The following is a 14,866-nucleotide window of genomic DNA, read 5'->3' on the forward strand; positions in this document are numbered from 1 at the left end:
TGGGTTTGGACAGTAAATGGATGGATGACTGTGTGCCATACTCTTGGACCTTTACAATTATGTAGACTTCCTATGTCCTAAAGGATATATCTAGACAAGCTCAAGGATTTGGGCATTGCGAGAGGAAGCTCTATATGCTGTTGCAGTATCGGGATGATTATGAAGGCAAGAGCATATCCACAAAATTTAAGGTTTATCATTCTTTCATGTTTGTCGCAGCAAATAATTTTTCATTATGTGAATGCCACGTTATATTATTCCCCTCCCCCTTTTTTTTTCATTTACTCGAGTTCTTGAAACAATTGAGACTCGTGAACAGCTTTGCTTATTCTTTTCACGTTTTGTTTCTTCCCCCTTCATATGATTTGGATTTTACACTTGGCTGTTGTGGTGCATGCAGACCTTACACCTTGAGTTATTTAGCTAAGCTAGTATTTGGTTTTGTTTGTCCTGCTTGAGCATTTTACAAGTTCTGTGGCTAGTGCATAAGTTATTGTGTGTAGCATGTTGCCTTTTCCAAAAAATTTAAATCACTTGTGATTTAAATACAGTATGTATTTTGTATAGTAATTAGTGTCAAAATAATGTTTGTCTGTTAAACTATTACTTGTGTGGCTTGATATGTACATGACGTGTTTGTTAGAATTATTACTGTTAAGTATTATTGTCGCTGACTTGTCACAGTTACTCGTGTAAACACTGCTGTGAGGAAAGTACAAGGTCTTCCTTTCTCTATTCATGGTTGACTTCTTTGGTTATACTTATTGCAGTACCCTTTGGCCTCCATTCCACCATGCCATAAGGCCCTTGGATCCCTTCCATTTCCCCACACTGCAAGGCCCCTTGGTCCATCCCCTCTCTACCCTTCCAATGCACTACATAGCCATTGGACCACCTTCCTCCACAACGTAAGACCCCTTAGCTCACCCCTAACCCTTCCACCACACTGTAAGGCCCTCCCTCCACTCCCCATCTTTGGAAGGCCCCTTGGCTCCTCATACCGCAGAGACTGCCATGCCCCTTGCCCCCAAAGGTTGCAGTACTGTATATAGAGTATGATAGAAATATTGCAGTAATATATTAAAGTTAGAGGTAATTCATGAAAATTTGAGACAAGATTGTGGAAAGATGCTGTGATTGCAAATGGACTTTCCCAACAAATGAGAAGTGGCTGGTGAAGAATATTTGATCACTGTTTGAATAGTTCTAGATGTGTGCATGCTGTCTGTACGATGGCTCCGATTGGTTGAATGTCTTCACTTTGATATTCAGAGCACTGGGCAGAAATCAGTGTCAATATCCATCTCTGACCCATTATAATGCTTTGTTTTACCAAGACAGTTGGAATACCCTAATTCATGCCAGTTCTGACTTCATCACTGGACATCAGTATGCTAAAGTTGAACAAGAAAGTTGTAGTAGAGCATTTATAATAGGACTAGGGGGGCCGTGTCGGCCTAACTTGAAGTTACCCGTTTCCTATTTGGCCGTCTTCCTAGATCTTTAGTCATTTTAGAATGTTGTCATATCCAAGGCTGCAGGGAATATTAATTCACCATTTGAGCTATCCAATGTATTTGTGCAGATGTTTTGTGTGTGGAGAAAATGTACTTGTTAATAATTATGAATGTAAGTAACCTATGCAGTAAAGCCTCTATTAGTATGGTTAGTGCCAAGGGGGGTTTATTCCAACTTAATTCACCATTTGAGCTATTACGAATCTTAGTACTTTATTTCTTAATAAAATTCCAAAGTACTGTAAGGTTGGAGGACTTGTTAAACAGTTTCATAGACTGAAAGCATGATGTACAGTACTTGGTACTTGACAGTGTTGGATAGTATTCTATCAATGATTTGTTGTTGTCTTTGTGGTGTTTTAATGTTTAGAATACTGAAGGATAATAAATTAACAGTAAAACTGAACTTAAATACCTTGAATGTTGAAATAGGGTAGCTATAATGGCTTATATTGAATGTTAGACATACAGTATGTGTGTAATATAACATTATGAATCTGTGATCAATAAATCTCTGCATGCATTAACTTTTTTGTTCTCTCATTTGCTTCTGCTTTGCTATAATTTACTCAGCCAAGTGGGATTTGTGGATAAAAAAAATGCTTGTGTAATTTAGTTTATCGTGTTGCTAAAATTAGTTGCCATCTCTAATTTAAATTTCAGCAAATGTTAAAGGTCATTAGATGTATATAATATATTTAAAATTTTAAATGGTCATGGGCAGGTCTTCGCAAGAAGAATGTATCTCCTGGTATGGGTGGTATTGGGGGAAGTGACGACCACCACACCCGCAACCCAGAACTGTTTAGTGCAGGGGATGCCACAGTACGCCATGTGTTGGAGGGTCATGACCGGGGGGTTAACTGGGCTGCATTCCATCCCACACTGCCGCTGGTCATCTCTGGTTCAGATGACCGCCAGGTTAAACTTTGGAGAATGAATGATTGCAAGGTTAGTGAATGTTAATTAGCATACTGTACATGTAATGTTCTGTGTAAATACCATTGCTGAGGGTTGTCATAGTTTGGCAGATGTCCAAGTGTCCTCGTGTGTTTATAAATGGTTTGATATTACTGGTAGCATAATTGGATATGGGACTAATTTGTAAATTATTTCAGGCGTGGGAAGTGGACACCTGCCGGGGGCACTACAATAATGTGTCCTGCGTCATGTTCCACCCAAGGCAAGAGTTGATTCTTTCCAACTCTGAGGACAAGTCCATTCGCGTGTGGGACATGGCGAAGAGAATATGCCTCCACACCTTCCGTCGAGAACATGATAGATTCTGGGTCCTGGCTGCACACCCCTCGCTCAACCTGTTTGCTGCTGGACACGACAGTGGCATGATCATTTTTAAGGTGAGAAGAAAGTTTTTTTTCCCATATTATGACCACTAGGTAATTCTGGTGTGGTTTTTGTTAATTTCCATTTTCATTTTGTTATAATTATTAATCTACTGTAGAGTAGTCAATGTTCACATGAATATAATTTAAGACATGCTTTCTTAACACACACTTACCTCAGCCTTTAATTTTAGAGTAGTTAGAATGATTAAATAGGTAATAGCCCTGAATTAAACTGTTTACATTTCCAGCTGGAGCGGGAGAGACCTGCTTATGCCTTGCATGGAAACCTCTTGTATTATGTGAAGGAGCGCTTTCTACGTCGCCTTGACTTGACAAAGAACAAGTGAGTGCTCGCTGCTTGAATATCTTGTAGTGTGTTTACATTCTTTACATTACATCTCAAGCTTTGTCTTTACAACGTTCTCATTTTACTAGTGTGTGGTGTAAGTATTCAGTGCTTGCACGCACAGTTGTTCATGGAGTAATGTGAGCGTCCTCTCTAACCTCGCTGGTGATTGGCAGACATGCTTCCTTATGTTGCCCTTTGCACTGCCGTTAAGCAAAAATGTATAAATCATAATTTATTCAAATTTATTACTTAGGTAACTGAAGAATTAACAAACTGTCCTAATTCTCAATGTTCTAATTACATGTAATTAGGATACCCAGCAAAGATAGAATTGCTTTAGATATTGGATAGACCAAGAGAGAATATCACTCCAGTAGGTGCTGTGTAGTTACTGTTAATTAGTAGTCCAGTGTGAATAATACATGTAACAAATTGTTAACTGGTGTATATGTATTTTATTAAGCATCTCCCCATCCTGGGGTTTCTCTTTGATATGAATTCGTTATTGTGTTATATACTGCATATACATACTCTAAAAGTCTTCTGAATGAGCTTCATCCACAGTAATTATTAATTTTAAATTGAGTGATACATAATACATGTGATTTGAGTGGGAATATTTCCTACATGTACCAATTTACAGAAAAGCCAGTATCAGTATTACATGTTTACAGGGATGTTGCTGTCATGCAGCTGCGTGCAGGTTCCCGGGCACCAGTACACAGCATGTCCTTCAATCCAGCGGAAAATGCAGTCCTCCTCACCACTCGTACGCACAACATGGACAACAGCAACTATGACTTGTATCAGGTGAGCTGGACAGAGAGAGGCACTGCCAGCAAGGACGCGAAGACAAATTACACACAACGACAAACCTTTATTCATCCTGGTTAAAACATTGGTTATAGTCAATGCTTCTCATTTTCTGGCATTTTTCTTTCAATGGGATGAACTCAATTTGATTTGCTATACAGTATAGTCATTATTGACAAAACACAATTTAGTTTAACTTCTAACATAAATGTGTGTAAAGTGTGTTAAATCTAATTGGGGTAAATGATAGCATTCAGGGAATTGTCATCTTGCCTGGCCTCTTTTAACATTTTAAGAAAACAAATTTTCCAACACTTTTCATGCCAAAGAATCTAATTCTGAATCAATTCGGTTGCTAGCCAACTGCACTAACCACTGCGTTGTAAGTTCACCATCTGTATGCATCACTCGAGCCATATCTCTTCATATCTTCTTTCTATTCAAGGCTTTCATTGCACCAGCCAATTAATTCCTTGTGTGACAATGTCTCTGACTTTGGCACAAACTTTACTTTCATTACTTTCAAGCAGTCCCTGTGGTAGTGATAAAACATTCGCCCGCGCTTCGCAAGCAATTTGGCATGGGTTTGTATCCTGGCCGAGGTGGATTGACTAGGCACCATTTCTTAATTAACTGTTTGCCTCTGTTCACCCAGTAATGAATGGGTACCTAGTGGTTAAACAATTTGGCGTGTCATATTTAAGGGATAGTTGAGATTAAGAACTTGCTCAGATAGCTGTATATGAGTGGGGCTTTATAAGAATGTAAGTACAGTACTTTTGTATATATAAATAAAATAAAATAAAAAATTAGACTATTGGCACTTAAACTGATCTGCCCCTTTTAGCACAGCTTACTTTACCCCTACCGATATACTGAATTTCTTTCTTCACCACCATCACATTATTTTGTACACAGCATTTGTCTATAGTCAAACACACACCTTCTAACTAGTCTACATATATCTTTTGTAATTTTATCAGAACTACATCACCTGTATTCATAAAATTAGATATACACTATTCAATTCCACCATACTAAGTCTTCTTAGTATGATGGAATTTTCATTTCATTCCAACTTCATTTCCCAGTATTTTCTCATATGCTTCTCCAACGTTATTCCTATGTACATTAAACAACTATGGGGACATTACCATGCATGCTCTCTCACACTGTATATGCCAAAATATATATAGCAGTTGAGGGTTGGTGTTGCAGATACCGAAGGATTCCGACCCCCAGAACCCTGATTCCCCCGATTCCAAGAGATCTGCTGGGTTAACAGCCGTGTGGGTGGCCAGGAACCGCTTTGCCGTTATGGACAAAAGCCACCAGGCGAGTACAAATAAGTTACATTAGTACTGTATATCATTGGCTCAATAATTAATGGAACTTATGATAGGATAGAATAAGATTAAAATTGTTATAAGCTGAATTGAATTAATAGTTGAGGTTTATGCAGTATTGTGCATTTATTTAGACTTGGGGTAAAATATTTTATATTTGTTATTATTCCCCAGTTGGTGATCAAGAATATGCAGAATGAAGTTACCAAAAAAGTAACAACTCCTCCCTGTGATGAGATATTTTATGCAGGCACAGGCATGCTCTTGCTTAGAGACAGTGATGGGGTCTCTCTCTTCGATGTCCAGCAGAAGAGGCAAGTATTGCTCTATAATCATTCTTGAATAATGTTAGGCATGTTTCTCTTCATAAAAGTGTAATAGTATTTAACCAAGTGTTCTACCTTGCAGAGTACTGGGAACTGCTCGCATTGCCAAGTGCCGCTATGTTGTGTGGTCTGCTAGTATGACTACTGTGGCCCTGCTCTCCAAGCATACAATTCTTGTTTGCAACCGCAAGCTTGAACGTCTCTGCTCCATCACAGAGACCAACAGAGTCAAGTCGGGTTCCTGGGATGATAGTGGTGTATTTGTTTATACAACAAGTAATCATATCAAGGTAAGATTAAATGTGCCAACTTTCCACAAGCTCTCAAATTTCTCATGATTGGCTCATTTCCGGTGTTTTTCTTGAATAACTAGCCTGGTAATTTAGTCTTTAAAAGGCCATTTTTATAATTTCATGTTTGAATAAAATTAACTATTGCACGAGCCCATTTGTACTAGAATGTGTCAAGACCTTAGATAGTATGTTTCTTGCCCATATCAGTTAACATGTACATCAGATTAGTTCATATAAAATTTGTTGCAATCTTGCAATATTTAGCTTTAATATTTATTGATTACTTTGCCATAATTCTGAAGTGTTTGCCAAATCAAAACAAAATTTTTTTTTATGTAGTATGCACTGACAAATGGCGACCATGGCATCATCCGCACTCTGGAGCTGCCAGTATATGTAACACGGGTATCTGGTAGCTCGGTGTATTGTCTGGACCGTCAAGCAACACCTCGTGTCCTCACCATTGACTCCACAGAATTCCGCTTCAAATTGGCACTAGTTCAACGCAAGTATGATGAAGTAAGTTTCACAGAACGACAGATATTGGTTTGTACACACATTTTTAAATTGTTTTTGCCATCTATTTTCATCCATTACCTTATCTCAGGTGGTGGTCACACTTGCTTGCAAATTTCTTGGAGACTAATCTTTTTTTATTGTTCATAAAGTGGTATTAATGAGTACAGAATCCCGAATAGACATCTGGAAGTGGCTATTAATTTGTGTAAGTAAAAGCATCTAAAATTTTGTTTTCTACATGCCTGGATTTTTTTAGTTTTGTTCTTTTCCCATATTGTGTAGGTGCTGCAAATGGTTCGTGGCGCCAAACTGGTGGGACAGTCGATCATTGCATACTTGCAGAAGAAAGGTTACCCAGAAGTTGCCCTTCATTTTGTGAAAGACGAGAGAACACGATTTCTCTTGGCCTTGGAGTGTGGAAATATTGATGTTGCTTTAGATGCTGCCAAGGCTCTTGACGACAAGGGATGCTGGGAGAAACTGGCAGAACATGCACTCCTGCATGGCAACCACCCAGTAAGATCAGCATACCACTATACTTTATTAAACTTTTTTCCCTCCCTTTTTTTTTCATTTCTTGCCATTATCACAAATAACGTGTACACATTGTAGGCCTCTACCTTTTTTTTTTCTTTTTCTTTTTTATAGTAAAAGGTGACATTTTATGATATATAATTTAGCAGGATATCCTTTGAATGTTGGCATTATAAATGTATCGTTTCCATTTTGAAGTCTCTTTGCAAAATAAACAATAATGAATATTTTACAGGTGGTAGAGTACTGTTATCAACAGACCAAGAACTATGATAAGCTCTCCTTCCTATATCTCATCACTGGAAATTTGGCCAAACTTCGACGCATGATGAAGATCAATGAAATCCGCAAGGATTACGAGGGCTGGTACACGAATGCTCTGTATCTGGGAGATGTGCCGGAACGCATTAGGGTTCTGAAGGCATGCGGCAAGACGTCGCTGGCACTTCTGATGGCTGCCACTCACGGCCACACTCAGGTTATTCTTCAGAATTTGTATCTTAATAAATTTAATACAATCACAATGTGGAAAATGTTTGTTTGTGTAATATGACAGAAAGGTTTGAAGGCAAATATATAAAATATATATCTATCTATCTATCTAACTTAATTAGGAAACGTGTTTTTCTTATCAGGAAGCAGAGTCCCTTGCATCCCATGTGGAGGGTGGCACCATTCCTGAACCTCTACCCAATGCCCAGTTGTTGCAGCCACCTGTGCCAGTCCAACCAATGGACACAGCCTGGCCACTACTCACTGTTGCCAAAGCAAGTGATAAGTTACTATTTTAATATTCGTTGCCTGTGTTGAATTCTTTTTCATGATGCATTATATGGCAACTTTATACTATACAGAGTACTGATATGAGCTGAAATGAGTAAATCAGATTTTCAATTTTAATTATTTTTGATTGTGTTGACACATTTGACATTTATATTGAATAATTTTGTAATATCTGAGCTTTTCCCCAGATGCTCCCTGTTTGTATACGTATTTGACTTTGTGTCTAAATAAGACTATAAAGTTGTTTTTTGTATCAATAGGGGTTCTTTGACACTGCTGTGGCCAGTGGAAAGAGTGGTGGGGGAACTGTGGCAGCCATGGCTGTTGATATTACTGGTGATATTGCTGGAGACGGTTGGGGCGATGACGACGAGGAGACTGGAGATGGTGACATGGCCTTAGAAGGTAAGCTTTGGCTTGTTTGTAAAGACGCTAAGTAACAGTATTTGTTTGTTTTTTATTTTGGTGGTATGTGATCTAATATATGTGTATAATATACAATTGAAAATTCTGAAGACAAACCCAACATTAACTAGCACTCGTATATCCATGCATATTGTTAGTTTTTATTTAAATATTTCCTTCCCTTTCCTGTACATAGATATATTTGTATCTGTTAATCAAGCTATATATCTATAGCTGGACAAACAATTTATTGTTCACATACAATTCTTAAATATAAAACTTGTATGTACGTGAAAGCAGAAGTGCGAGAGCTTGAAACAGTGAGAGGTTTGTGTGGTAGTAACCTGGAGAAACATTTGTCATGACCACGGTTCTGCCAGGATGGAGTAAGGTGTTGGGGAATATAGACGGATGATAATTTTGTATGTGAAAGTTCATTTTAGATTCCTGTTGTGCCCATTTCTTGATATTTTGGGTACTTAGCGATTGTATCCATTTTGTAGGTGGAGATGGTGAAGGTGGAGGCTGGGAAGTGGATGATGACCTTGAATTGCCACCTGAATTGGAAGGAGCAGTCACGGTTGGTGGTGCTGATGGGGAAGATGGGTACTTTGTGCCACCTCCAAGGGGTCATCCTCCCACACACGGATGGACACAGCGCAGCCAACTGGCCATTGACCATATACTGGCTGGTGCTTTTGAATCTGCCACCAGGCTGTTGCACGATCAAGTGAGTTGTATATAGTTACTGTACTCTTATATGACATGAATCGGCAGTCTGGATGAGTGTGTGTAATTTACATATTTAACGTTAAATGTCAAATTGTTTCTGTTTACTATTCACAGTTAGATTTTATCGAGTTTTATGGCTTCCAGGTTGGTGTAGTGAACTTTGAGCCGTATCGTGATTTGTTCCTGTCATCGTTTGCCCACTCTCGCACTAGTTATCCTGGTGCCCCGGCCCTCCCATCTCTCTTTGCCTACCCAAGTCGTAATTGGCGGACAGCACAGACAAAGGATCAGTTGCCTGCTCTTGGTTTAAAGCTGTCAAGTCTAATGGATAAATTAAAGGTAAATTTCTATCTTTATGTAAATGTAATGTAATCCACTACTACTAATGGATCAAGGTACAAGGTCTAAGTATTTTTGCACAGTACTCTCCTATAATTTGATTGAAATTGTAAAATGGTGAACAAATTACTTTTAACATTTTTTTTTCTGGTGTCTGTTTGCAGGAAGCGTCGCAGCTAACGACCGCAGCCAAATTTTCTGAAGCCGTTGAAAAGTTTAAAGCAATCCTCCTGGCTGTGCCCCTCATCATTGTAGACACAAAACAAGAGGCAAGTCTTCACATTAAACATTATAATTTTTTTAGGTTATTAGATACCTAATTGGAAAAAGACTGGTTATTCACAATTATTGAATGCTAGATACCTCAGTATCTTTGCAGGCCTATTGGCCAGTATAATGGTGAGACTAGATGATGAATGCTTCGTTAAATCTTAAGGGTCAAATTGTCTAGCTGTTGAATTTAAATTAAATGGTACTATCTTTGTTTCATCTAATTAGCCGAGAACTTGAATAGCTTTTATGATGAAATAAAAATAAATACTGGAGACATCTGTCATCTTTGGTTTATCTTATTTTTGTTGTACTTTCGACTAGATAAATTTTTGTTTTATCCTATCACAGAAAGATATAGCTGAATCTATGGTAAATTTATGAGTTTTGCCATTTAGAAATTCCACACATATTGCCTTGGGAGTAGACAGTAGGATGGGTTTTTTAAACAACTTAATATGTAAACTTTAGTTGCATATTGGCAGGCCTGTGGGTTTAAGTTTTTCTTTAATTTGCTGTTGTATATGATGAAATCAATGTTTCTTTATAGGTTAGTGAAGCACAGAATTTGCTACGTGTGTGTAAGGAGTATGTGGTTGGCATTAGTATGGAGCTTCATCGTAAAGGCCTCGGTAAATCGTCGGAGGAAGAACTCCAACGCTCTCTCGAGTTGGCTGCATACTTCACTCATTGTGAGCTACAGCCTGGCCACCAGATTCTTACTTTAAGAACTGCTGTTAATTTGGCATTCAAGATGAAGAATTACAAGATGGCAATGAGCTTCGGACGTAGACTGGTAAATCTGGGACCAAGGCCAGAGGTGGCTCAGAATATCAGAAAAGTTGTACAGGTAGGTAAATGGTGTTCTTTCTGCTGTTTGGGGCAGTGTTGGATTTTTTCTGTACAAATTTGTGTAACCCCATGAAGAGAGTGCACTAAATACTTAGCAGCACCTTTTTACACATTATTAACTTATCCTGTATAAATATTAAATTTCTTTGTTTCAGGCCTGTGAGAAAAACCCTGTTGATGAAATGGTAGTTCAGTATGATGAACACAATCCCTTCACTGTGTGCGCCAAGTCATATGTGCCAATATACAGGGGTAAGCCAGAGGTGCAGTGCCCATTATGTGGAGCATCATACCTGCCAGAGCACAAGGGCATCACCTGCAGAGTCTGTTCTGTCGCCCAAGTAGGGAAGGACTCCATTGGCCTACGTATTTCTCCATTGCAGTTTCGATAGATGTATTGATAAGCCAAAATGAATCGTATACCGTATACATATTGTGGAACATTAATTCATGATCAGTGATGCACATTTCCAGTATTCTAATAAATATTATGTAAATTTGCTTAAATGGCTTTGTTGGTTACATTCATATACATGATAAGAAGTTTTGAGCGTTTCTCTAGATCTTTTAGTAGCATATTGTTCATTGGATATTGTGATAGAGATTTGGTGTTGCTGATACTGTAAGGTTCTATCTATTATGTACCAAATCCTTTTTTTTTCCTTTAAGGTGCACGAAGTTTATATTTTTTAATATTTTTAAGTGTCGAGAGAGTATTCAGTAATCATTGTTATTGGAACCACAATGAATTGAAATTTGTTAATACAGTACATCATACATAGAAATGGAATAACCCTATTGATTTATTTATTCTGAATGATTACTGAAAGAAATTAAAATTATATATATACTGTATACTGTGTATTTATCCCTACTGAAATTTAAATACTTATTTCCAGCTGAAGTTCACACAAAACAAAATTAGAGCCTTAATCATTTCTTATGAAGTATCCCATTTGTACAAGGGCCTGAAAACTTGGCTGTGAGATAGGTAAAGTTCTAGAAATTGGCTACAAGTCTGTCAAGGGATTGAGAGAATAAAGGAAACTAAGGCCTATTGACTTATATGCACTGCAGCTCCTAGTTATATCCTTTTACAGGCTCACCATAGCCCGTGCTACTTGGAACTTGTTCCGAGTAGCTGAATCTGTAACATGGTTATATCCAACCCCTCAAATCCATGAATGTCTAACCTTCTTGGGGAAAAATGTAACTTTGCTATTGTTACCTGGTCATTTGTTTTATAAATCTACGAGGTTTATTTCCAAACCAATACTTACTCTGGGTTTTTTCTGACTAAAAGAAATTTGCCATTTGTGTCCATTTTTCCACATTCGACTATGTTGCTATGGCCCAAGCTAGTAATCCTTCATAAATTGATTACCCTATTTTGTACTATCATTGGGAGTGGAAACATCAGCCTAGAAAAAAGGAGCAAATATACTGATGGTAAAAAATGCTTTTTATGATGTACTATTCTATATATATAGTATTTTATATCACAGTAACATTTGTCTGTACTATAGCATCACTGATAAGCAAGCATTACACTCCAGCAACCATCCACAGCAGCACCCTATTTCTTCTTATAATGAAGTGTACAGTGATCCTTATTGTGATCCTCAAAATAAAAATGTACACATATACTCCTTACAAATTTTTGGCCAACAACATGGGCTGGATGGTAGAGCCACGGTCTCTTGGTGCAGGCCGGCATTTAATCCCCAACAGTCGAAGTGGTAGGGCACCATTCCTCTTCCCCGTCCCATTTCAAAACCTTATCCTGATCCCTCCCGAGTGCAATATAGTCGTAATGGCTTGGCACTTTTCGCCGATAGGTCCCTCCTTGTAAACTGCTTCTACCCAGCCACGTTCATCAGCGTATTCCATGTGTTTACCTAATGGCAACTACAAGAGCCAAGTCTAGCTCTGTTCTGCCTGTTATCCACTCTTGCCATAAACATCCAAATTTGTCTCTGCTTTTCTCTTGCTTTGCCCAAATTCCCATATACAGTACTTAGGAATATATTCCCAAGTATATTCACTCAAATACACACTGCCAGTCTACCATCATCCATTAATTCATCGTACCCAAACCATCTTGTTAGGGTCTTCATGATGAACTAATCTGTGTGGTTAATTCTAAAAACGGTTGATTTGACTAGCTAACAACTCCCTCTTGCCCTTATAACTTAGATTATATACATGTACAACCAACTACTGCCCGATTAGTTTAACATTGATGGTGGGAAAGTTTTCCCAAAGCCATATTAACCAATAATATAAAAATATCTTTTTTTGGCAATTGTAGATTAATAAGAGACTTGGCATGGTTTCTCTAAGGGTCATCTGAATATCTCAAATTTACTTGGTAACAAGAGGCCATGAAAGTGACAGCATGAAGTTATCAGGACCAAACACTGCTTAAGGCACATCATCTTTTGGTGAGCACCCCTGCTTCTTTATGCTACACTTGCAGCATGGCTTCCACTGTGAGGCATGTTCCCAGTGTGTTAAGGATGTTCTTGGGAGCAGGAGAGGTACAAGTTGATTGGTATCCTACTGCCAAACTTACTTAATAAAGCATTAACATCAACTGTTTAACTTGCTTCCTTAAATACACAAAGGGTTGGAATTTCCTACAAACTTCACCTCTAAATCGCATCTTCTGTATTAAATATATCTTCATCGCTGTATGACTTCCCAAGCTCCATGCATGAATAAGATAACTACCTTACCTACCTCACAAATTGGCTTATTTCATTGAATCTCATTTGAGGCCATAGACGTAAAGATTAAAACAACTGCAAAGATTGTGTGATTAAGCTGTAGAGAGAAATGAAGCACCATGATGGTAAGTTAGGTGTATGAGGAACTCTGACGTTCCTGGAGGATAAAGCAACATGAACAGGTAAAAGGAACTAAATCTAACATGCTATAGATAAGAATTATTAAGAAGCAGAGGGGATATATGGCTCACCTTAATACAGTACTGTACTATGGTTTTCCATAAAATGGAAGAGAAAACCTGCACAAGTCTTATCAAGGTATGTCCTTAATCAAGCCATCGACTAATTTCCTCCGGGATGCAACCCACAACAATCGCCAAACTGCTATAAGTGAACAGGATCATCAGGTGAATTAATATTTTTTTTTTTGCTACAAGTGAACAGGAGCATCAGGTGAATTAAGATTTTTTTTTTTTACCAAATGCTTCCGTCATCCAGTCCTACCATGGGAATCAAACCCGGGACCCTCTGGCTGTGACCTGACCGCGCTGATATTGACATCAAAAGATAGTGAACTTGAGGTGTTCAGGATGTAGTGACGTCATAAGACAATGACCGCGTGTGTTGCTCATAATGTAATGACGTCATAAGACAATGACCTTGTGCCGCCCAGGATATATGAGCGTCATACGCCCATGGCCCACCGACGTACAAATAAAAAAAAATTAGATTTAGCTTTTTTATTCAGGTAAAGGTACATACATTGAAGATGAACTACAAACATAATGTTTGTAATATTATGTTAACATTATTAACATTAATACAAACATAATGATGTACAGGAACGGTACAAGACACTGATTATGTGCTGCCTAGGATCAGGGACGTCATAAGAAAGTTACGCTGTGTCATTCTAGATGTAGGAATATAAGGGAATTGGAATTTTCAGGGGAAAGTACCAAGTCATTACGACTATATAGCACTGGGAAGGGGGGTCAGGATAACGACTTGGGATGGGACGGAGGGAAAGGAATAGTGTCCAACTACTTGGACGGTCGGGGATTGAACGCCGACCTGCATGAAGTGAGACCGTCGCTCTACCGTCCTGCCTAAGTAGTTGGGTATGTAGGAATATAAGAAAATGATAGCGTAGTGTGTCGCTAGATACTAGACACAGATGTCGCTAGATCGTTAGATACAGTGACGTCATAAAACAATAAGAAAATGATAGCATAATGTATCGCTAGATACTAGACACAGATGTCGCTAGATCGCTAGATATAGTAACGTCATAAAACAATAAGAAAATAATAGCATAGTGTGTCGCTAGATACTAGACACAGATATCGCTAGATCGCTAGATAGAGTGACGTCATAAAACAATAAGAAAATGATAGCATAGTGTGTTGCTAGATACAGATGTCGCTAGATAGAGTGACGTCATAAAACAATAAGAAAATGTTAGCATAGTGTGTCGCTAGATACTAGACGCAGATGTCGCTAGATCGCTAGATATAGTGACGTCATAAAACAATAAGAAAATGATAGCATAGTGTGTCATAGTGTGTCGCTAGATACTAGACACAGATGTCGCTAGATACAGTGACGTCATAAAACAATAAGAAAATGATAGCATAGTGTGTCGCTAGATACTAGACACAGATGTCACTAGATACAGTGACGTCATAAAACAATAAGAAAATGATAGCATAG

General features: G+C 38.3%; 1 protein-coding gene across 4 annotated transcripts in view; it reads left to right on the top strand.

Annotated features, from left to right (window-relative positions):
* Window positions 1-11,279, top strand: part of alphaCOP (coatomer subunit alpha) — a 57,250-nt gene extending 45,971 nt beyond the window's left edge. For all 4 annotated transcript variants that reach the window (XM_045739532.2, XM_069331181.1, XM_045739530.2 and 1 more), the window contains exons 6-22: window positions 2,242-2,468; window positions 2,636-2,875; window positions 3,112-3,206; window positions 3,887-4,022; window positions 5,244-5,360; window positions 5,546-5,685; window positions 5,780-5,987; window positions 6,330-6,509; window positions 6,792-7,025; window positions 7,279-7,521; window positions 7,679-7,810; window positions 8,087-8,231; window positions 8,735-8,961; window positions 9,108-9,302; window positions 9,467-9,571; window positions 10,123-10,422; window positions 10,580-11,279. In XM_045739532.2, coding sequence (XP_045595488.1) covers window positions 2,242-2,468; window positions 2,636-2,875; window positions 3,112-3,206; window positions 3,887-4,022; window positions 5,244-5,360; window positions 5,546-5,685; window positions 5,780-5,987; window positions 6,330-6,509; window positions 6,792-7,025; window positions 7,279-7,521; window positions 7,679-7,810; window positions 8,087-8,231; window positions 8,735-8,961; window positions 9,108-9,302; window positions 9,467-9,571; window positions 10,123-10,422; window positions 10,580-10,816 — 3,161 coding nt within the window. In that variant the 3' untranslated portion in view covers window positions 10,817-11,279. The remainder of the gene's footprint in view (window positions 1-2,241; window positions 2,469-2,635; window positions 2,876-3,111; window positions 3,207-3,886; window positions 4,023-5,243; window positions 5,361-5,545; window positions 5,686-5,779; window positions 5,988-6,329; window positions 6,510-6,791; window positions 7,026-7,278; window positions 7,522-7,678; window positions 7,811-8,086; window positions 8,232-8,734; window positions 8,962-9,107; window positions 9,303-9,466; window positions 9,572-10,122; window positions 10,423-10,579) is intronic.
* Window positions 11,280-14,866: the final 3,587 nt, after the last annotated feature.

The sequence above is a fragment of the Procambarus clarkii genome, chromosome 25, assembly GCF_040958095.1.
Source record: "Procambarus clarkii isolate CNS0578487 chromosome 25, FALCON_Pclarkii_2.0, whole genome shotgun sequence".
Lineage (NCBI taxonomy): Eukaryota > Metazoa > Arthropoda > Malacostraca > Decapoda > Cambaridae > Procambarus > Procambarus clarkii.